This window comes from Syngnathus acus, chromosome 14 (assembly GCF_901709675.1).
Source record: "Syngnathus acus chromosome 14, fSynAcu1.2, whole genome shotgun sequence".
In the NCBI taxonomy this organism is placed as follows: domain Eukaryota; kingdom Metazoa; phylum Chordata; class Actinopteri; order Syngnathiformes; family Syngnathidae; genus Syngnathus; species Syngnathus acus.
Genome location: NC_051099.1, coordinates 559,988 through 583,387, shown reverse-complemented (window position 1 = coordinate 583,387; position 23,400 = coordinate 559,988). Strand labels below are relative to the sequence as shown.

Genomic DNA, 23,400 nt, shown 5'->3' with positions numbered 1-23,400 from the left:
TCAAGAATAAAAATACTTCATCGAAAATGGATAATAAAGTCTCTATATATTCATTGCGTGTGTTTTTAATGATCACCTTGTCCATTAGTGATACAACCTAAATGGGCAAAAAATGCCCGTTCTCTTCTGTGACAGAGGCATCATTTCCACTTTGACTGTGGATATCAAATGGCCCCTGGCTGCAACACTCAGGGTGGAAGAAAATAGGCTGCGCTCTATAAAAATGAAGTTATATGTAAGTACAGCACTCAAATCTGGGGGGGGGGAAGAAAAAATGCTTTTTCTGGGGCATTTTGTCACTGTCAATTGGTCTATGCAACTTGCTGTAATGCAGGTAATGGAGCTACTCTTCTCCTTTCATCTTCAAGGTTTGTGCATGTGTGAATGTGGATGGGGAAGAGGAGGCACAGTAGAGGAAATACACCCTGAGGGAGGGAGCTCTACTCTTAGATGAACACAGGTGCATGTACTGTGACGTACGTATGTGCTACAAATTGAAATTCACGACCTCGCTTGATTTGCCTCTCCAATTGTTTTTCTTTGCTTCATTTCCAAATGACCTGAATGGAAGTGAACTTTTATGACTCGGCGGTCGGTCGGTGGGCAAGATGGCATTCATATGCTACGCACAGGTTCCTCCAATGCCAACCGTTCATGTGTATTGGAAGTTTGGAACTAGATGCAGTCATTTTGTTTGCCTGCTATCTGTCTTCCTTCTTTAATCAAGTGCACTTTATTTTTCAAAGTACATCAAATATGTATTTGGAGATAAGATTGAAAACTGCCCTTCAGAAATGTGTGTCAATAACAATCTGCCTTCATTCAGTGCAGTTTATTTTGAACACCACTTATTATTTGATGATGAATTTACAAACTAAAAATGCCTATTATGCTGTTAAGCAACTGTAATACGTAAAGAGGTGACGCAGAGTCTTACGACGGACTTTTTTAGCTAATGAAATTGCCGCAAAGCCGCTTAACGGTGCCCGACCGACCGACCGAAGAAGGAGATTCGCTCGCTCGCTCGCTCGCTCGCTCACCATGCATCTGATGCATTTCTTTTCCAATTTCCGCTTTAAAAGCAGCTAGTTATCCCGGCGTACGTGCTTTTTTGACGCTCGTGCAGTCAGCGCATGCAGGAGCACTTGGGTGTTTCTCTTTCCTAATGACTAATTGTTTTTTTTTTTAATGAACGGCTTTTTATTTCAATTAGTAACACAATAGTTTCATGTACATTGATACGTGCACTGCAGCCTGCTGCCGCCGTCTTGTATCAATATATATATCTATATAGATAGATAGATATGTATATATCTATATACATATATATATATGTATATATCTATATGTCAACTATTCTTTTCATCACAAGCATCTAGTTGTGCAATCACTTGTGTGCCATTAATTTGTTCCCTTCTGTTCCATCTGATCAAATGGAAATCCTGCATGCGCTGCGCATTCAGGATTACAGTCTCCGCTCTAATATCTTCCTAATTGGCCAAATTAGCATTGCAGGCTGATTGTGCCTACGTGAAGGCACTTTGGCATGAACTGTCATGATTAGAAATGTGACGACAACACCATATCAACAAATGATTTGCTTCGTAAATGGCCACGGGACATGTAGTCTGGTCGATTTTAATTCCGACAATTACAGTCCATTTGGAGCAAATTGCAAGACCGACTTGTTGGAACCTATTATTCCCGTCACATCACATTCAACAAGTGAAATGAAGAAAGAGCGCACAATTAGCTGGGCGTCCCCATACTTCAAGATTATCACCAAAGATGAGCCCCTCAAAAATAACTCCTTTCGAACAATTCATTAAAATGTTGACCCATAAATATGTCAGATGCCGCGTGTGAAGCAATAAGATCTCAAACATGTATGCAGCTTCGGTGCGCTCCTTTGATATTTTTCCTTTCAAAAAGTCCAAGGTTTTGTTGTGGAGTGAAGAAAGCAAAAGCCTGTCGTCCACTTGATTTGAATCCAATTATTTAGGTGGAAAAAAATTAATAAATATATTCTGACGCTGTTAAAGCAATCACTGGATTCGCCGAAATTAAAAGCAGCAAGTGTCTCGGGAGGTAAGTGGTTGTGCATAAAAACAGCATCGTTGCCTGGTAACCAAAAAACAACAACAACAACAACAACAACAACCCAGCACTGTTTTCACTATTTGTTTCCACGTGAATGACGAACACACTGCTTTTCTGGGTGATCGGCGGCGTTTCACCAAGTGCACAATTTCACCCAATCGGAGCTCAGAGCGCGTCCTTGCCTTCTCCCCCGCCCATCTGTACTCTAATTGGCTGGTGGGTAAATCCATTTTCACACTCCGGGCTGAATAAGAACTTGGTGCCAATGTGTCCTTCCTACGATATGGTGTTGGATAGGGCCTGCGTTTAAAAGCCAAAGAGACAGCAGCAGCAGCAGCAGCAGCTAGGCGCCCATGTCTTTTTAAAATCAGGCCTCCACCAAGTCACTTTGATCATGAGCATGAGCATGAATTACCCATCAGCGGCTCCTACGCAGAGGTCCACGTCCTTTTTTATAGAAGACATCTTATTGCACAAACCTAAACCTCTGAGAGAAGTGATTCCATCGCCTTTCTGTACCTCCGTGGCCTCCCGGATGCCGATCCTGGAGTATGGATACCCATTGATGCCAACGCCAGTATTAGCTCCACATCCACATCATCCGCTCCACAAACCAGAACATCACCAGTACTTCTTTACATCTGGTAAGTAGAAAAAACGGTCATGACCAAGAGCAAAATCTTTTCAAACATACACATATTAAGAAAGCTGGAGGCTCCCCATTTTATAAAGCAAAATTTGACTTTGAAATATTTCATCATTGAGACGTTGAAATCCCTCAGGTAAAAATGCAGCGCCACTTTTTTTTCTTTTTTTTTCTTCAAAATTCTAAATAAATGAATAAAAATGAAGTCGTTAGAAGAGTCGTCAATAAAGGCAAACGAGGCCGATTACGATGCTCATTTTTGATTGACACACACACACACACACGATATATATATGTGCTCTGCATGATTTTAGTTGTCATTTTTTGAGTTCGGAATTTGACATTCACATGCATTTTCCTCCTATTTTTGCTCTCCTGTCTAAATAGGATGAGCAAAAAGAGCACTTTCCTTTGTATTGAAATAAATGGTAACTTTGAATGCGCCGTGCAGTCAGTCGTCTTATCAAAGTTCCTTCTCCCTCCCTGTCCGTGCACGCAGGTATGCAAATGCCGGCCTTGTTTCAACACCACACCGACTTACCGGGGAAGCACTGCAGACGCAGGAAGGCCCGGACGGTTTTCTCCGACTCGCAACTCTCTGGTCTGGAGAAGAGGTTTGAAATCCAGCGATATTTGTCCACACCGGAGAGAGTGGAGCTGGCGACTGCGCTCAGCCTTTCCGAAACGCAGGTATGCATTGCGCTTTTTACACACACACAGCGCAAAAGCGCAACGCAACGCGCTAAGGGCCAGCCATGTGCCGTTTGGGAGCAGTCAAACCAAAATGGGAACGAATTTTAGGGGGGAAAAAATACAGAATATATTAAGATGATGAATTAATAAGCACCAGAGTTCCGATGAGGATTTAAGGCAACCGATATGGCTGCGCTGCGCACAGCTCAAACACTAAGCCTATTGTTTCATTTGTATTCACTTGTAATCAATCATGCATGAAAATGGGAGACCGATGTATTTCATTCCTTTTTAACTTGCAAGAATCCAGCCTATATTTGATCCATTTGTTCAGACTCGCATATACTGAAAATGCATGATTACTTTTCCGTGTCGTTTCAAATTGACACATGCAGCAATCGCATGCACCCTCAGGTGAAAACGTGGTTTCAGAACCGGCGGATGAAGCACAAGAAGCAGCTGAGGAAAGCCCAGGATGAGCACAAGACACCCAGGCAGTCGGAGAGGAACGCAGAGAACTCAAGCGAGAGTGAATTGACCGACAAGAGTGGCAAGGACCTGAAACGGGACACATATTTGCTGGAAGAAAACGACGACGATGTGGATATCGAGGAGGATATTTGCTCCACGGATCATCTCCTATAGTAGGCTGCGTGCATTTAACATGCAGCACATTGGATACGTTTGTAAATAACTTTATATGATTGCCATTACAAATATTTAGCGTTGAGAAAGAAAAACAAACAAACGATAGGCCTATATTGTGATGCTCATTTATGCACCGGCTGTAATATTTAACATTTGTCTCTTCATCTCTGTAAATAAATTGGAAATGATGCATATGATGCAACCATTTCTGTTAGAACATCTACTTTTTCTCAAACCGGTGCCTTCGTTTTTTTTTTTTTAAATGCCGACGAATAACTTTCTATATATAGGCCATAAATTATTTTGGATTTAGTTTTTTTTGTGTGTCATCGCTAGACCCTGCTCTTAAATAATTTACTGCCATTTAAATGAGGTTGAAGTGAACATCTATCTAGCTATCGATCGATCGATCTATCTGGCGATCATCCCGGGCCCCGTTTTGAAGTCTGCGCGCGCGCGCGCGCCCAGCGCTGTTGTGTGTTGTGCTTTTAAAATGTGGCAAATACATGAAATATAGCGTAACAAATAAAGGATAAGGCATGGAAAGTGTCGCGAAGAACGCCCGCCCGCCCGCCCGCACGTCCTTGCTGCCAATCTCTTACGGGTTTGACCGGTGTGCTGTGATGTGTGTGTGCGCTTATCCTCAAATTTCTCATTTCTGAGGACTATTCGTTTGCTTCCTCGGTGAAATCAAATATTTTCAGTCAAACTAAATAATAGAAAAAAATAAATAAATATGTGTAACCTGCTTAGGCATTTTGGGGGTGCAGCATCATATTCCGGTTTCGACTTAGTTGATCAACTCCAAAAAAGCTGATTTAATTATTCAATTATTTCTTCTGTACTATCCAAAATTTAAAAAAACACGATCACGTGACGAAATAACGTGTAATGATCAATCCCTTTCATGATATAATTGAATAATTTCATGACCCTAATGAGCTGCAGCTTCCTCCAATTGATATTTGCAAATAACATACACTTGTCTTTTTTTCCTATTGAATTTCTCGTCCTGCTTTTTGTGTCTTTTGTATTCAATTTGTGCTCGTGCCTTTTGAAGAACAAGCCGTGCCCGGCCGGCCGGCCGTGCCGTGCCGTGCCCTGCCCCTAATGTGTTTCAGATTATCAGACAGCAGGGGGAAATAGAAAAATAGGCTGTGCAGAAGGTGATCAATTAAAAGATTAAGCGTTTTGCAACACATGGCTGCATCTGCATTTGGGCCTAATAGCAGAGCCATCAGCTCATTTTCTCCAAGCCTGCCGCCTCCTGAAGCATCCTTCTCACATCAAAGCATCCACGTCCGCATCATCTTTCCAATGGGCAGAAAGGGATGCTAATTTCAAGCCCTTCATGTATAGCACTGAAAGACTCCTTCAATTAACTGGCTTTCAATGGGGGGGTGCAACTCAAAAAGATGCAGAGGACATTTCTCATTCAATTAAAAGCGGCTGTGTCATTTGTTTCCCATCAGGCATCTGAGGATTTAACACTAAAAACAGAGCGCTTCAAAGACTATGATGGGTTAAATAGAGACACGAAACGAATTCACATATTTTGGAGATAAATAGAGCTTTGATAATAATACGAGAGCGCAATTAGGAAAATGAGCTGCGTTTGAGTGCTTCCCACTCCCTAACGGCAACAGATCTCAAATAATATAGAATAATAATAATAGTAACAAACAGAAGTGCCCTCAGTCCAATTGCGACCTACATTTTCTTGCCATTGAAGCTTTCAAAGCAAAATGGCGTGAGCCAATCGCCAAATGATTGTTTTCCACAAAACAATGTGTTGCATGAATTTGTACATGAAAGCAATTGGGGTGAAATTCACAGGCCAACGTTGAGCAATAGGAGCAAGTAGCAAATGCATCATCTTATGTTTATTGATGAATGCGACGGATTTTCCCCCTCATATGACATGCACCTTTCTGAGGAGGGCCTCTTTTTCTTCTTGGTGACGTTTGGTAAGAAGGTCAACTTTAGCCGTGGGGGAAAATAAACAAGGCGTGACGGAATGTGCTGACTCTTGTTTTTGATTTGATTTTGCTTGAGGAGGCTGAATGACAGGCTTGGCTATGGTTTTGGCGTACTCCAAAGCCTGAGACACAGAGAGAGAGAGAGACAGAGAGAGAAACTCAAATTGATTCACTGCACATTTACACATTCAACCACTGCAAATACATGATGTCGGCCATTTTGAATTGAGTTTAAAGTGCGGTGTAACGTTTGTCAAAGCTACTTTAACATATGATGACAAATTGTGTTTCTACAAAGAGGAAGAAGATGTGAAACTCCAGACACACCTTCGTCCTGGCAATTTTCCTGTCTTTGCCCACCGGGTCCTTGGCCAACAGAAAGGGTATTTTTCGGATCTTTTTGTTCCTCTCACGAACCGCGTTTGAATACAGCTTCTGTTGGATCATCTTCTCAGTCTGGCAATGGTCAAAGAATGGGAACAAACAAACAAACAAAACGAAGAAAATTCACTTGCAGATAGATTATAAAGAGGAGCCTCTCCACACAGCACAGCACAGCACAGCACAGCACAGGAGGCCAGCCCAACAAAAGCAAACCCAGGAAGCTATGAAAAATGACATCTATCATTCACTAATTGGCTTTACCCCGGAGATACGCAGGCCTCAATTTGGACTAAATTAGTCAAACATGCTCAGTTTGTACAACAGGAGATTAAGGAAAGCTATATTGCAGCCAAAGAGCACTTCACTTCTAATGGCTACTCTCATTTGCTTTGTAAATGTCATGTTATCTGCCGAGTGAGCCTTTAAATGATGCACTGAAAGCAGAGCTACGGCGTATCCAATTCTCAGCGTACCATGGAAACAAAAACTGAATTTTTTGCAAATTCCATCTTCTTTTTTACCATTGTGTTACGTGACTTAACAATACTCAATGATGGAGCCATCATAATCAATAAAGTTGAGTTCTTTTGGAGGGTGCTACTTACATTCTTTTGAACTGTTGCGTAGTCAGGACCGAGACCTTGTAGCTTCACATCTAGCATCAACTCCTTGTATTCTTTCAGGCTGTATGTCTGACAATGTGGAGGAGAGAATAGTCCAAAATATTGAAAACATGCAATTCAATGATAAAACAGAATTCAAAAAAGTCAAAATGAGCGGGTGGTGTCAAGAATGTCAACCATTTTGATGGACTTTTTTTTTCTTTTCACTCACTTTATCATCTAATACATCTTTACAGAGCCAGCAGTTCTGTGGCCATCTTATTGCAATTAAGTGTATCTTAGAGGACCTGGACAATTAACCTGATGCTTTGCGCCATGAGTAACTAAAACCCTTCAAATGGATTAAGCAGCCCATGTGAAGACTGGCCAGGGGATTACTTGGGACTTCAAAGGAGCATAACATCCCGTCCGTCCCCCCGTCCGTGTTGTGGAGATTACAAGCGTAATGTTATGTTTAGTGCTGCACCAATAAATCGTCTTCTAACTACATTCGACAGAACGTAGCAAGGGATGTCAAAGAACAAAACAAAGACAGTTCATAAGATAAAAAGAGCAGCAAACACAACACGTCTCCAAAAGAGATTAAGAAAGAAAACGAGGAGAGCAAAGCAACCTTGTAATTGGGTCTCGTCGCCGCCTTATCGTCCATCTGTGCTAAGAAATCAGTGGAGCTGGTTCTATGGTGGGAATTGATTGTGTTCACACTGGGACTAAAGCGCATCTTTGGCATAATAGGTGGCAGCTTTGGATAGACTCTGATGTCGTGCGAAGTACTTGAAGGCATTGTGGGGGCGCTTTCCAGACTTTGCTCAAGCCAATCTTCATTTGGTTCGCCCTCCCTAATGGATAAGAAGAATTTCATTGCACTTGTGCTCAAACACACCTCATCATCTTTTGACAAATGATGATGTATGTTGGATTCATTCATTCAAAGTTTACACCTTTGCAATCCGGGCCCTTTTTCCATGCTCCTAAAGTCAGGTTCCATAATCCCCTGTTCTTTACTTCCTTCAATGATGTGGGTGACCTGGGGGTTAGAGTTGCTTCAACACTTTAGATAAACAAAGGATGCCCCCGCAAAAAAAATGAAACCAATTTTAAATCCATACAATTTGCTATTTTGCAAAGAGTGTCCGCTAATTCAGCGATAACATACAGCACATACCTTCAATTGTTGGATTAAACTTTGTTCCGCATCTGAAGTCTCTTTTGGACACACGGCAGTAGCTTCCTAATGAGCAGTGTCACCAAGTTTCACAAAAGTGCAAAAAGAAAGGAATTCTAATCAACTTATGTACACAGAATACCCAGTATGTACCAACATACCAAATGACATGATGACGCTGTCATTGGCTTTTGACACCAGTCAGATGGAGCCAATAATCTGGCCGCAATTGCATTTGGAGGATGATAACCTGCGTAATATCTTTTCTTCTAAATTGGGAGGAACGGTAATTGCTTCTCTATGAGGCAACGTCACAACAAAGTCTGTCAATTGCACACGGCTGGCTCCGCTTTTTTGCCAATGATGACTTCAAAGAGGATATGGGATCTTGAATTGCATTTAGCCACTATTGTAGACAGCCTAGGTCATCTTGATTGGCTCTTTAGACTGAGGCAGGGGCAGAGGCCTTCACAAAGCTTTGGTCGAAAGCTATTAAAAGATTGTACATTATGTTACCCTGGCTTTGAAGTGAGGGCCTGCCTGCCTGCCTGCCTGCCTGCCTGCCTGCCTGCCTGCCGGCCAGCCTGCGTGGCTGCCTGCCTGCGTGGCTGCCTGCTAGCGTGGCTGCCTGCCTGCGTGGCTGCCTGCCTGCGTGGCTGCCTGCCTGCGTGGCTGCCTGCCTGCGTGGCTGCCTGCCTGCGTGGCTGCCTGCCTGCTGGCCAACCTGCCTGCCGGCCAGCCTGCCTGCCGGCCAGCCTGCCTGCCTGCGTGGCTGCCTGCGTGGCTGCCTGCGTGGCTGCCTGCGTGGCTGCCCGCAAGAGGACAAGGAAGGCAGCGTGAGTGCCACAAGATTGATCTGCTACTTCTGTTATCAAAGAATACTAGGCTCAATGAACCTTCTCACTGCCTAATGCCACAATAGCACTTTGATGGTGCAAGCAATTGCTGCATTCGAAACTGGTGTACATTTAATAGTGGCTCCTTCACAAAAGGCCAAATGTGGTATTGTGGCATGATCACTGAATGATTATCCACTAGGAGGAATTCAAATGTTTTGCGATATCGAGGATTTGCTATGGCAACGTTGCAATAGGCACATACATAGTATGAGAGCAAGAAAGGCAGGATGAAACACCTTTTATTATTTCGTTTTTTGGAATCGAAAATGGAAATCTCTTGAGTGAAATCATTACACGAGAACAATCCTTTTTAGGTAAGATGTGTATGGCAATTGGAAACTAATGAGCAAATTCAGAGGGATATTAACAAAACCCAAGGGTTCAAGAGAGGGAAAGCCTCCAGCTCTGTTTACCACCACACAAAGCTAACAGCTCTTGACTATGTAAATGGTGATGATATGAGACATTGTAGAGGACTGGGGCTCAGATGGGTGGACAAGGTTGAGGGTATTATTGCCACAAAAACAGTCCTGTGGCCCAACAAATGGTGAATGCGTGCTATCCAGACCAATTATGCCACTGTGCCAGGTGCATGCATGGATGGATGGATGGATGGATGGATGGATGGATGGATGGATGTCTGAGAGCCGAGTGGGAGGGAGGAGAGGAAGGGGAGCCATGTCTCTGATCTTCAGCTTGGACAGATCAAGTCATAACAAGCACGACATAGTCAGCCAGATACGGATGGATGAAAGCCTGGAAATTCATTTTCCAGGTGGCCTTCAAGCAAACATCATTGCAGATTTGCTTGTTGACCATCCAAACTATTTACGATGCAATGATACTAATCAATGAGAAAAGGCTTGGGTGGTTGATGCTGCCAATGCAAATGAGACCCTTCACATATTGGACATCTTTAGGTAGCGTTTACTTGCAACGCACACTTTTGGGATTGATTCAAAGATGTCAACAGCATTACATTTATACATTAATACATTTATGAACATGTCTCGTAAACAAGCGCTGCAGTCGAGTTCAGCAGTAGGCTAATGCTAGCTAAAGAATGCATTTAACATGTTATTGTGTTTCCCAAGAATATAATTCATCTGATACAACTACTCAAAGTGCATCCACAAGAAGTGAAAAGAGAGCGCACATCGCTAAAATCAGCAGAACGACTGACGCTAATGCTATGCTAATGAAAACGAGGGCATCATACACACGCAATAATATGACCGTCATTATTTTGTGTCATCTCAAGCCTACCGTCGTTTCCAGAGGTCGAAGGAAGTGAACGCTCAATGGATCGAACGGCAAATCCACCAGTTCGGCATCATTGGACTACAAAAGTCTTTCCGGGTAAGAAAGATGGCGGATTTGCGAAACCGTTTGGCTGCACCCATCATGACCTCTCCCCAAAGACTGGAAAGTGCGCTTGTCAAGAAGGTTGTTTTTGCCACCCAATGTTTTGCCAGGGGATCAAGCACTTGTTTCCCTCATTTCTATCTTTGATATCGTGTGTTTTTCTGCATTTTCTTTTCTATATTCTGTCTCATTGTTCAAATGAACCTACCTTTAAAATGATAGACTGTCTCGCAAAATTTGTGAGGGATCAAATATTTATTTCCTCCACTGTAGCTGCTATATAAACTATAGCAACCCATTCTTTATGAGAAGCAATCATACTGAATACGATTTTTTTTTTTTTAAACGAACAACTTATCTCCACCTACCTTTTTCTCAATGTGAGGCTTCTTCTGTTGAAGTGCACGCATATTCACATAGGATCCATAACCAGAGATGCTTCGGCCCAGTGTTACTTTGTTCCGTTCTACGAGGTCGTCTGAGTGGGCGTGTCGTTTTTTCTTTCCCAGAGGATGAGAACTCTCTGTTGGGGCTGAGATTTGAAATGATCCTCCAGCTATGTGTTGCTGCACTTCCTTCTGCTTGTACTTTTGACTATATTCTTCCAAGCGCATTGCTTCTGCTGTGTGCTCAAGAGATCTTTTGATATTTTTGTCCACATTGGCAAAGCTAACTTGGTCATCTTGGGGGTGGAGGTGGTACGGCTGATTACACTTACTATCAGAAAGATTCGGAGACATTGAAAGTGTGTCAGCTATATATCGGTATCCTTTTAGAAATGGATTCTGCGACGTTTGTTTCTTAAAGTTGTGAGGGACAGGGACGGCGGAGCTCTTTGAAATCTCAGTGATGACATCTCCCTTTTTGATGGCGCTCCAATCGGGGTCACAGCACAATTCCGAGGAAGCGTCGCTGGCATCCAGTTTGCTGTCAAATAAAAAGTAAATAGCTAACAGAGATTGCCATCATATATTTACGAAATCATTTTTGCATTTTTACTTTCAGCCAGACAAATGAAGTGGATTTTAACAGTAATATCAGGGGAATAGTTCACAAATCGCATTTTCAGCTCATGAGCAGTGTACAAAATAGTCGTATTAAATGTTCAATGCCAATAAATTGCAGCTCTGTCTGGGTGGGACGAAGAGAGCCTACAATTCCTAATTCCCTACAAACATCGTGACGTGCGTGTAGGACCGAAAGGGTGATAGATACTGAGTCAAACTAGTTAAGAGAAAGCATTCAAACACGCAGCTGGGTGTGATGGAGAAATACAGGATTTACCCACGAGTACACAGGCCCGGATACAAAAGCGAGCGGAAAAACGATGACAATGAAAGAAAATAGTTGTATGGCCTCAAACATTAGCTTCCACTATTGAGTGAAAAATATAGTGCCCAGAGATGAATGGAGCTGCTTGGGTAGAATTTGTTCACTTGAATGAGGAATAGGCATTGGGGTTTTTAAAGTATGCACTGGCATTGTGTGAAAAGGCTTATCTGCTTCCAGGGGTACGTAAAAAGAACGATGAGAACATGATGATGGGGAATAGAACTGCGTACTCTACCTCGTTCTGTTAGATTGAAAGCATTGTGTAAATGTACCAAGGTCATTTTTCTCTGAAACATGATGAGCATTTATCACAGGTTCATGACAGTAGGAGAGTACATTTCCATTTTTTGGTGGTCATTTACTATCGTTCAGTGTCTGAAGCAGAAGAAAAGGGAGTCAAGAAGACTCCCAAAACAGATAGTATATTTAGCAACACATTAAATAAGAAAATAGACTGAACCTATTATTACTACTCCATTCCCAATAAAGTCCACATTCCTAGTAGTCATTTAAGCCAAATGTTGTCAGCACTGCTACAACCATTGCATAACACGACTGCCATCTACTGGCTTCTTGGTATCGGTTGGTTTATTGAACATACAAACAACATCAAATGTTTGAATTGATGAGAAAGGAGGAAAAAAATAGAAATCATCTATTTAGATCTAATATTGTTTACATGTTCAAATGCAGTGGAACGAATTGATATGTCACGTGGAAATTGAAAAACAATTAAAGGCCTACACGAGAATGACAAGATTGGCAACAAGAAGTGATTTTGAGCTACTTGAGTTCACACGACTTGATTCGCAATGATCAAGTGCATGCTTGCAAACATATTAAAACAATGTCAACTTCATTTGAATCCTTGTGGGTAAACTCGTGCTAAGAACAAGTATACCAAGTATGAAACTGTCTGTCTGTTACTGAAACTTACCTCGTCTTTTCTGCAGCTAGCTAGCTAGCTTCCCAATGTTTTCAGCGAGGTCGTTCAGACCCAAGACACAAATATCGGACACGTATTTTGTCGAGCAGAAACGACTGTGAACGTAATGCTTCGTATTAGCTGCAGAGCTGTGCTGGCTGGATCGTCGATCTGAATGAAGTAAAGAAATGATCGGAAAAACAAGAATGGCGACATTGTAACCATAGAGACAGACGCGTACACTTCTCATGTTGATCGCACTTTTGATCACTAGGGGGAGCCACGCTTCATTTGTATTGTGCTAACTATTCGGCTCAAGCACAATTCGTTGAATTCTTGAGCGATTTGGACACAGGTTTGTTTGAAAGAAACATCAGACATGCAGAAATGATTTGAATTTTTACAGTCTAGTTCCTGTGAGGTACCATATGGCGTGGTGCAGACACGGCTGAAATGACCTCATTCATAGAGACTAGTTCACTTTACTTCATTGCGTTATTGAAGAGCAGGCCTTTATAATTTTGCTTTATTTTCAAGTTTGTTGTGGTGGACACCTGGGCCATTATTGGGGAGAATACATTGGCTTGTTTGCATGTGGAATAAAAAGTTTGCAGTCTGTAAGAAGTGGCAAATATAGCAATGTCAAACAGCTTACCTGGTCACATCAAGTGTGGTGGGGGCTTTGCTTGTGCTTGCCAGTGACTCTTTTCTATTAGCTAGGTTCAATTTGGAGGTTTAGACTTGGCGTGATCATCTCATGCGGTTTTACCGAAAGAGTTTGGAATTTCCACTGGGCACAGGAAGTAGGCTGGCATAAAATGGATCGCACCACCACCAAGAGGAGACAGATGCTAAAGACAAGTTGGCCGACTGGGACGTTCAAAAATAGTTGCGTGCAAAACAAACATCTATTGGGTCACATTTGCATGAAAACAAGACTGGAGGTTACAAAGACTAGGTTTTGATGCAACAAAAGGGGTTTACAAGTTTTAATGACCTCCAACCATAAGCACAATCTTTCAACTTTACAATCCAGTTGCAAACAATGAACGAAAACCCTAAACCCAAATTTTATTATTATTGCATGAATAAACCATGATGGAATGTTTAATCAACTTCCTCTATGGTTGGGCCAGAGGATCCGCCACCAGGAGCAGCACCGCCAGCACCAGGGAATCCACCAGGCATACCTTCTGGCATACCACCTGGCATGCCTCCAGCACTTTGGTACAGCTTTGTGATGATAGGGTTGCACACCTTCTCCAATTCCTTCTGCTGGTGTTCATATTCATCTCTTTCAGCAGTCTAACCACAGAGGGGGGAATAGAATAAAAAGGTGAACCAGAATGGCCAGGACTAACTGAAGAATCCATCAGTTCTTTCTCTGCACATACCTGGTTCTTGTCAAGCCAGCTGATGACCTCATTGCATTTGTCCAAGATGTTTTTCTTGTCATCGTCGCTAATTTTTCCAGAAAGCTTTTCGTCTTCCACTGTTGACTTCATGTTGAAAGCGTAAGATTCCAGGCCATTCTTGGCCGACACCTTGTCACGTTGGACATCGTCCTCCTCTTTGTACTTCTCAGCTTCCCGAACCATGCGCTCAATGTCATCTTTGCTGAGACGTCCTAAAATGATACAGAAGAACATTCAAGCCAAGGCACGCACATACATCCATACATTTGTCATGATCCAAGTAGATGAACACATTACCCTTGTCATTGGTGATGGTGATCTTATTCTCCTTGCCGGTGCTCTTGTCAACCGCAGACACGTTCATGATGCCATTTGCGTCAATATCAAACGTCACTTCAATCTGAGGAACTCCACGAGGTGCCGGAGGAATTCCGGTCAGCTCGAACTTGCCCAACAAGTTATTGTCCTTGGTCATAGCGCGCTCGCCTTCATAGACCTGTTTGTTGGGAGGGCAGAAGCCGTGTTTAACATTCAAGCACACCGGAGTAGGACTAACATCATTTCAATCCTGACCTGAATGAGTACACCTGGCTGGTTATCAGAGTACGTGGTGAAGGTCTGAGTCTGCTTTGTTGGAATGGTAGTGTTACGCTTGATCAAGACAGTCATGACACCTCCCGCCGTTTCAATCCCCAGAGATAAAGGAGTAACATCCAGGAGTAGCAGGTCCTGGACATTTTCGGACTTGTCACCTGACAGAATGGCAGCCTGGACCGCTGAGAAACCAAAGCAGCAATGTTGCAAGAGTTGAGAAAAATGCCATTCAAACACTTTTCACGAACGTAGAGTACGGTTGGAACGGCCACTGCATTCCGACCCAGTCCAATTGATTCAATTGGCCATTTAGTCTCAAAGTGTCAACACTTACCAGCCCCATAGGCAACGGCTTCATCTGGGTTGATGCTTTTGTTCAGCTCTTTTCCATTGAAGAAGTCCTGCAGCAGTTTTTGGATCTTAGGGATGCGAGTGGAGCCACCAACCAAGACAATGTCATGAATCAGCCCTTTGTCCATCTTGGCATCACGCAGCGATTTCTCCACCGGGTCCAAGGTGCCACGGAAGAGGTCGGCGTTGAGTTCCTCAAAGCGAGCTCTGGTGATGGAGGTGTAGAAATCGACTCCCTCGTACAGAGAGTCAATTTCAATGCTGGCCTGAGTGCTGGAGGACAAGGTGCGCTTTGCCCTCTCGCATGCTGTACGCAGACGGCGGACGGCTCGCTTGTTGTCACTAATGTCCTTCTTGTATTTGCGCTTGAACTCGGCAATAAAGTGGTTGACCATGCGGTTGTCGAAATCTTCCCCACCCAGATGGGTATCGCCGGCAGTGGACTTGACCTCAAAGATTCCATCTTCAATGGTCAAAATTGACACGTCAAAGGTGCCACCGCCCAAATCAAAAATGAGCACATTCCTCTCTGCCCCAACCTGAAATGGTCATATTTTCCAATTCAATGGGTTAGGTCGCAATAAACGAAACATTCCAAGCAGCCAAACTTTGAGCTCACTTTTTTGTCCAAGCCGTAGGCTATAGCAGCTGCGGTCGGTTCATTGATGATACGCAAAACATTGAGACCGGAGATTGTTCCTGCATCCTTCGTGGCCTGCCGCTGGGAATCGTTGAAGTAGGCGGGCACAGTAATGACGGCATTGTTGACTGTCTGTAAACAAAGTTAGTTCATTTACAAAACGCTTTTCTCATTATGCACTCACACGCACCAATCATTAGAACCTTACTTTGCCAAGATAAGCTTCAGCAATTTCCTTCATCTTTGTCAGCACCATTGAGGAGATCTCCTCAGGGTAGAACGACTTGGTCTCACCCTTGTAGTCAACTTGAACCTTAGGGCGGGTGTTGTCATCAACTACAATAAATGGCCAGTGTTTCATATCCGATTGTACAACTGCATCATCAAACCTCCGCCCGATTAATCGCTTAGCATCTGTATAGATAAAAGGCAAAACAGGAAAATCAAGGTCATTTCATTCGAGTAAGTCATTACATAGCCATAGTGTTATCGCACATGTACTTACCAAAGACTGTGTTGGTAGGGTTCATTGCAACCTGGTTCTTGGCTGCATCCCCTATGAGCCTCTCAGTGTCTGTGAAGGCCACATAGCTGGGTGTGGTCCTGTTGCCTTGGTCATTGGCAATGATTTCAACTTTTCCATGCTGGAATACACCAACACAGGAGTAGGTGGTCCCTAGATCAATGCCAACAGCTGGTCCTTTAGACATGCTTGCTGTTTCTCTGGATAATTCAAGGGGGGGGGGTGGGGGGAGAGACACAAAGAAAATGATTCAAAGTAATTCTACAATCATTTATAAAAAAATTAAAAAAAAGGTTATACATTCTTTTTTATGACTGCTCCCCCCCTGCACACCTCGTGATCTACTTGGTTGGGCAATCCTGCGCCACGCCACCCACTGCTTGTATGGAACAGCAAGTGCTGCATTGCACTGGCATTTCCCTGGATGTCCACTTGGTGGCACTTTACATAATGACAATAATCATTCATGGTCTTACATTAAACATGACTCAAGAATGAACAAACACGCCCTTCATTATCTCTGGACAGGGCATTTTTAATTTTGTCCGAAGATTAGCAATAGCAGAATCCATTCAAAATGAAGAACGCTTTAAACTGTGGTTACGTGCTAAATGTATCGATTTAGATTGGAAGATTTCCTCATGGAGTTTTTAAAGGGTGTTGACAACATTCGGGAAATGCTGACCGGCTCTTATATCGGCGTGCACGCACTTCCTTCCTTCCTTCCTTCCCCTTTGGAAAGAATTAACACCCGGCTCGCCGCCATTTTGACTGGTTGGTGGCGGTGAAATGAAAAAATGTTAACGTAGTTGGGAATTCAGTCAAACCGCGATATGATGAGTGCCGCTCACCGTTGAGTGACTTGAAGTCAAAATGTGATTTAATCATAATTTGAAGATAACAAAATGGTGACTATGACGCTAGCTCATATTCTACAAGGGGACGTTAACGTTTCATTCGAATTTCAGAAAAAGCAGACGTGGCATCTTCAAGGAAACTAAATGAGTCGAGCTTTACTTTTGATGTGGCTTACGAGTTCGCACTTCGTATCTTCTCAAGAAGCAGAACGCAAGTGAACCGTTAGCTTGCCAGTAAACCGTTAGCTTGCGAGAACCTTCGAGAATGTCTCTGATCCTCTCCGCCCTCACCCACGGAATAATCTCTGCGCGCTCGCTGAAGCTCCCGTAAATACGATTTGTTTGAACGCTGCGGGGGAACGGAACGCTTAAAGATGATGGGAGAAACATCAGGGTCATGTAAAGATGTCTGAACACTGGTTCATTCCAAAGAATGAAGTGATCGAAATCATGCAAAACTGTCAATCACGCTACCATGAATCCAGCGTACAATTGTGTCAAAGCATCAAATAAAGCAATAAATGCGTGACTCACCAAAGCAGTGAGAGTGATCGAATGTCGCAAGAAGAGGTCGTAGGGAAGGTCTTGGCTGGCGATGCCTTGTCCTTGGTGGGGAAGCAGTAAAAGGAAGCGCTCGGGCTCTGGCCGTTCTTTATTTCGGTGCAAGCACCCAATCACACGCAACGTTTTTGATGCGTACGCAACGTACAGCCAATGGCCAATCTTGTGACGCGCCAACGAGTGTGACCCTTTCCCATGTGACGTAAGTGTTACGCAAAATGGCGTGCCAACCGCATGGCTTTGAATAACGGTCATCAATTTCGAGAACATTCTCGAGCGCCGGCAAATGCGACAAAAACAGAGTCAACCAGTTAGGATTTCACCTTCTTGACAAATCATCAAGAATTTAGAGTTAGAACTAGCTAAACATTATCGGGGTTTTTTAGCTTAGCAGTTGATTTATAGTTTGAGCGTATCACTTGTTGGGACCAGTCATCACTGATCTTATGACGCAAGATACCGTTTGTACATATGTATTCACCTGAAAAAATAAAAAAACTTTTTTATTTTCTATACCATATGTATTCACCTGAAAGAAAAATGATTTTACTTTTTTTTTTTTTGCCATTTGACCAACAAAAGTAGCCTTCTAAGAAACCAGTTGCACGAATATTTGCAAGTCAGTTGTCGGAAACAACGACCCTGTTTTATTCAATTTGATCTATAATTCTGACAGACTCACAAGCCAGACAAGGGACGAGAGTACGTTACTTACGAAAAGTATAGAGGATTAATGCAAATGTGTGTTCTATATAGCAAGACATGCTTGAGAACTATTGCAGATAAATCTGGACATAAACACAGTAAACAACAGACAAGATTCAAATGACAAACGTTTGTGAGCAGTTCTTAGTGCAAATGAGTAGTAGTACTTTTAGCAGTTCCTCTTGGTGCGGACGAGAAGGTTTCTCTGCAAATTGACTTCAAGATTCCCAACAGATTTGCTGCCAGGTGGGTCCGTGAGAAGAGTCAGTTTGTTAAAAACTCCACGCCCAAAGTAGTCAGCCACAACAGAGAATCCATCATGAGAGCCCTGTAACTGAAAAGAACAAAGAAGGTCTTCTATTTCCCCCAGAACAACTCACATCGCAACGACACAAAGGAGTGTGTTACCTGTCTATTGAAGCGGTCATGCAGGTCACGCTTCTGGTCCTGGGTCCGGAGCATGTCCATGACTTTTCGGTTTTCCGGAGCACACGTTGGGCACTCGGCCTCGTTGTCAGCATAACTTTCAAAGCAGTGTTGGTGAAAGGAGTGGCTGCACAGGAAATGAACTGATGGCAGCTCCAGGGGACTGTTGCACATGTTACATTTGGTCTTCTGGAATATCTTGGCACTGTGGGGATTCACATAGATTCAATTGGAGTCACTATGAGGACGTTTTTCTGGTTGTCATGCGCAAATAGGAAATACCTCTACCTTGTCTTGAGCTCCTGGATCTCAGCACGTAGATGAGAAGTTTCTTCCTGATATTGGCATATTTTACGTTCGTCATCCTCAATCTGTTGGCTTTCCCTCTGCAACTTGTTGATGAGGTAGTCTTTGATAACCGATAGGGTTGCTGTCGAGTTGTGGGCCAGCGTTTGCACGACTACAAACACACAGATATAAAGCTCGAGCACTCCCCCCCGCACATTCCAAGTATACATGAATGTTGAAAAATACCGAGTAAAGGTGGCATCAGATTATTTTGGTCAATGTGACTCAGGACCTCGCTGATGTAAGCCTTGCAGTCTTCTTCCTTTCTGGCAAAGTAACCCAAGGCTTGTTCCCACAGGCAACCTTCTTGGTCCCCATAACATTTACAAGCTTCAACCACTTTATCATAAACCTCATTCTGCATGTGATAGTGCATAATCTGTTGGTACCTGCAGGGGGGAGGGAGGAAAGCAAATGTCATGTTGAGATAATTGCAATAAATGATGAGCCTGTGGCCAAGTGAAGTGGGAGTGGTTTGATTTGGGGTTGTTGTTTTTTTTTTTTTTTAAGTGCCTAAATCCTGTAACTTGTTTTGATCTCAGGAATGAATTTTCAGTCACATTAGTGATGGTTGTTTTGACAACATGGATGTACTGTGCAAGCAGACTTGAACTTACAGTTTGCCCTTCTCATACAAGTAAAGGACACCTTCTTTAAAATTGTGCATTTGACAGAGGACCAGGGCTTTATCAAACACAGTATTGTCACTCCTGAGTAGTGACAAGGCTTCACCCTGCAGGATCTTTTTTCTCTGCAAGGAATGAAGCCAAATAAAAACAAGATGATTCAAATTGCTTTGCAACATGTATATGGCTAACTGGTTCATCATTTGATTGCGTTGCTCTGACCTCAGGGTCCTGTTCATGTGCCCAGTCTTGCAGTCGCAGCTCAAGCAATGTGTCGTAAACACCTTGAGAAGAATTGGGATCCACCTCAATCATATGCTCTAGGTAGGCTTTGAGCTCCCGTGGGTTGTTAGCAAAAATTGGAATGAATTCCTCAGAGTTTGCCTGAAAGACAAATACAAAATTGCTCGTGCATCTCTTCATGAAAGGTGGCAAAATTGGAATTGACAATAAAGCTGACTCTGACTCTGAAAATCACTACAAATAATAACAATTCATTTGTACCCTTAATGATCTCTAGTAACGAAAATAGACACTGGCCCCACGCACCTTGCAGAACAGGTTCCTCTCCAAGTGGCTGTCAATTTCAGCAGAGTCCCCACTTGGGTGGTAGTTGGTGCATAAGCCTTTCAGAAGCAGCGTTGTACCTTCAGGAATATGATGCATTAATGTCTTGCCATAACGCTTCATGTTGCTTTCAGCTTGTTCAAACGATAGCCGTCCAATGTAGCGCAAGCCTTCGTCGTAGTTCTGGGTTGGGGAAGAAGAAAGCAAACGATATCAGAAGGGAAACAATAGCTGAGCGAGCGAGAGAGAGAGATTTTGTTTTGATATGACAATTGCTTGCATGTTATTCAGGACTTTTACCTTGAGATCTTCCAGTTGAATCTTTAAATACCACTCGTGGTGCATGTGCTTCTCTGCCAAGAAAACAGCATGGCTGTGGTAGCCGGCCTGTCGAAGAACCTTAATGGCAATCTCAACATCAAAGTGCACCTCACTTTCACTGCTCTATTGACAGTACATGGGAATAGAAACAGTATCAACATTGGAGTCCACGTTTTTTTGTTTTTTTTTCCCTTCCTGTCATGGAACCATAAATCAATATCATTGTTTTATTCCTCACATCTCTCCTAGTCACCTTAATAAACTCTTCCAGCTTCAAACTGTCCTTCAGCTTTGTGTAACAGTTGAGCAGCAGCGTGGTATGGTCTGCGTTGGCCAGAGACTGCCTGTGCAATGCTTGGAGATAAGCTGTCAAGTTATGGATCCTCTGGGCGTCCAGAAATTTACGAATAACGTAAGATGGCTCCAGTTTGCCAATTGTGCTGTGGGAAACAGAAACAAATGTGGAATGTCTCCCTTTGGGAAAAGCAGGTTCCGTGTCATCTTACCGAATGTACTGCTGAATGGCACCATCGTGATCTCCCTTAAGGTACAGGTGATCCCCATACTGTCTGAAGATCTCGGACAATCCGTCGCTGTCCAAATGCTGGCTTTTAGCTAGGTTTATGGCCATCACAAATAAATTCTTCTTAAACAGCATCTAGAAGCACAAAAAATGCAGTGAGACAAATAGTTCATGACATTATTGACACAATCCGTGATGAATTGACCACTTCTGCAGCGCTACTATTACTTAAGTAGAGTCAAAAATAAAATAAACAAGATCATAAATAATGATTCTAAGAATAAATAGTAAGTTGATAATAATCAAGTACCCTAAGGTATTTACACTTACTTCCAGCTTGGTCTGTGTGTCCTTTTCCTGGAGAATGTGCATTTTACCATCTCTGGTGAGGACGTAGAAGGAGCCCCACTCAGCCACCACATCAATGACGTCTTCAAAGAAGGCACTATAGGCAATGAACTTGTTGTCCAAGTCGTAGATAGTCAGAAGTTGTTTATCGGATGGAGAGCTGCCAAACCTTGTCCTGTGTCGGTATCACAACGCAGACATTTTTTACTTCATGGAAATAATCCAAATCGAACGCAACCATTCAGCTATGATCACTTTTGGTGCTTACTTTGTATTCCTAATAAGTAAGAAAAGATATCCCCGATGCCAGCGGGCCAAAAGCTTGGTTCCATCAAAAGCAAAGCAGGGACCTCGTTCATCAGGTTGGTACAGATACACACATTCGTCACCAGCCACAATGAATTGAGAATCCTGAGAAGGATCTGTGAGGGATGAGCAGTGAAGAGCACACCCATGGGTATCCAGCTCCACTTTTGGATACTCTTTCACTGTCAGGGTGTAGCACTAGAGAGAGAGAGAGAGAGAGCGAGAGAGCGAGCTTACAGTCACATTATCATTGCCATTGACAGCATTTTAAAGTGGATTAACAATAGCACAACCAAATATTCTAGTTGTTCTCAGACTTACGTGGACTTTCTCAAGAGTGGCAACATACAAATGTGTGACTTTAGCTACTTGACGGAAGGCAAGGCCCGTGACTGGGATAGTTCCCTCGTGCAGAGTCAAGGTTTTACTATGCCGATCTCGAGTGATGTCACCTTTGGTCAGAACCACACTGCCATCTGTGAAGCCTATCAAGAGACACGTGATGTTCTTTTAGCCTGTGTCAAGGAAGGTCATGGAGTGAAACCAAAGAAACATTTCTTCGTCACATACCAATGGCCATATAGTTGAGGTTCTCATGTACACTGAGGCAAGAAACTTCGGTTGGTTTGTTGCCTGGAATTGCAGGGAAGATTCTTGTACACAGGGGACTTCCACTGTCCTTTTTGTCTAAGTTCCAGACCTTTACCTGAGAAAAAAAAAAATTGGATTCAGTGGTTTGTCCATCACTGGCTCGACTATTCCGAGTAAAAGGCGCCACTTTAATAAAGCACCGGGGGACTTACGAGAGGGTTTATTCCATGTTCGTCCTGTCCCACTGTTACAAGAATACTGTGTTGTTTCAGTTGGTAGATATGTGTTACTCGTAATTTATAAGCCTGAAAGGTTGTCAGCTGCAAGAGTCGTGTCAAAAGCCAGATGTTACCATCCATATGTAATGTGGCTAAGGAAGAAAATACAAACAAATGCAAACAATACAACAAAATGCAAATAAATGCAGCTCATTTCGGAACTTCCGCGGACATTTTGGAGAGGTGACACCCAAATATGTCAAAAACTTCGTCAGATGTGGTCATGGATAAATTGTCACAATATATGACATACCTGCGGTAGCGATAAGCGTAACATGCATGACAAATTACACGATTAAACTGCATTTAGCGGCGAGACGCAAAGCATAACATAGCTGAGCAGGCTAACTACTGAAGGATATCTCCAAGAACAATGTGACCACGTCCAGAGTCACAGGCCGATATGCCATTTGGAAGAAGAAAGAATTTCCCATTATCCTGAGGATCCTTAACTGTATCTTTGTCAAAAAATACAAACTTTCTCCACTGTAAGAACGCGGCCATCGTAGTGTTCGGGCTAACGAACGCTAAACAAAGCAGGGAATCATGTGACAGCTCAGTCACGTGAGTAAACCGGAAGTTTGGCTTGAATGACTTTTTTTCCCCAAACACAAAAAACAGGTATAAGAGCATACCATAGTCTTCCAGTTGCACAGATCAA

General features: G+C 43.0%; 4 protein-coding genes across 6 annotated transcripts; 1 reads left to right on the top strand and 3 right to left on the bottom strand.

Moving 5' to 3' along the window:
- Positions 1 to 1,344: 1,344 nt before the first annotated feature.
- Positions 1,345 to 4,286, top strand: bsx (brain-specific homeobox). Its single transcript, XM_037269714.1, has 3 exons — positions 1,345 to 2,744; positions 3,246 to 3,436; positions 3,854 to 4,286. The coding sequence occupies exons 1-3, from the start codon at positions 2,495 to 2,497 to the stop codon at positions 4,082 to 4,084; spliced, it is 672 nt and encodes a 223-aa protein (XP_037125609.1). The 5' UTR covers positions 1,345 to 2,494; the 3' UTR covers positions 4,085 to 4,286.
- jhy (junctional cadherin complex regulator) lies at positions 2,659 to 13,032 on the bottom strand. 3 transcript variants are annotated; one of them, XM_037269712.1, is made up of 9 exons: positions 12,772 to 13,032; positions 10,871 to 11,429; positions 8,239 to 8,304; positions 8,015 to 8,100; positions 7,687 to 7,912; positions 7,056 to 7,142; positions 6,394 to 6,522; positions 6,015 to 6,188; positions 2,659 to 2,741 (listed from the first exon to the last, which is right to left on the bottom strand). In XM_037269712.1, the coding sequence occupies exons 2-9, from the start codon at positions 11,240 to 11,242 to the stop codon at positions 2,736 to 2,738; spliced, it is 1,146 nt and encodes a 381-aa protein (XP_037125607.1). In that variant the 5' UTR covers positions 11,243 to 11,429; positions 12,772 to 13,032; the 3' UTR covers positions 2,659 to 2,735. The 3 variants fall into 3 exon arrangements, with proteins under 3 accessions (XP_037125607.1, XP_037125608.1, XP_037125606.1); XM_037269713.1 differs by lacking the exon at positions 2,659 to 2,741 and having other exon boundaries at positions 5,951 to 6,188; positions 10,871 to 11,219; positions 11,295 to 11,429; XM_037269711.1 differs by lacking the exon at positions 2,659 to 2,741 and having other exon boundaries at positions 5,951 to 6,188.
- Positions 13,033 to 13,734: 702 nt separating this feature from the next.
- On the bottom strand, positions 13,735 to 17,821 carry hspa8 (heat shock protein 8). The gene is made up of 9 exons (XM_037269700.1): positions 17,674 to 17,821; positions 16,265 to 16,482; positions 15,968 to 16,173; positions 15,739 to 15,891; positions 15,103 to 15,658; positions 14,748 to 14,950; positions 14,472 to 14,670; positions 14,154 to 14,386; positions 13,735 to 14,064 (listed from the first exon to the last, which is right to left on the bottom strand). The coding sequence occupies exons 2-9, from the start codon at positions 16,467 to 16,469 to the stop codon at positions 13,867 to 13,869; spliced, it is 1,953 nt and encodes a 650-aa protein (XP_037125595.1). The 5' UTR covers positions 16,470 to 16,482; positions 17,674 to 17,821; the 3' UTR covers positions 13,735 to 13,866.
- A 490-nt stretch (positions 17,822 to 18,311) lies between these two features.
- Positions 18,312 to 23,324, bottom strand: vps11 (VPS11 core subunit of CORVET and HOPS complexes). Its single transcript, XM_037269698.1, has 16 exons — positions 23,102 to 23,324; positions 22,674 to 22,822; positions 22,441 to 22,576; positions 22,192 to 22,355; positions 21,833 to 22,068; positions 21,547 to 21,739; positions 21,200 to 21,351; positions 20,947 to 21,133; positions 20,673 to 20,816; positions 20,355 to 20,555; positions 20,028 to 20,189; positions 19,797 to 19,930; positions 19,366 to 19,568; positions 19,120 to 19,291; positions 18,814 to 19,036; positions 18,312 to 18,739 (listed from the first exon to the last, which is right to left on the bottom strand). Exons 1-16 carry the CDS (start codon positions 23,241 to 23,243, stop codon positions 18,575 to 18,577), a joined length of 2,763 nt encoding a protein of 920 aa, XP_037125593.1. The 5' UTR covers positions 23,244 to 23,324; the 3' UTR covers positions 18,312 to 18,574.
- Between the last annotated feature and the right edge of the window lie 76 nt (positions 23,325 to 23,400).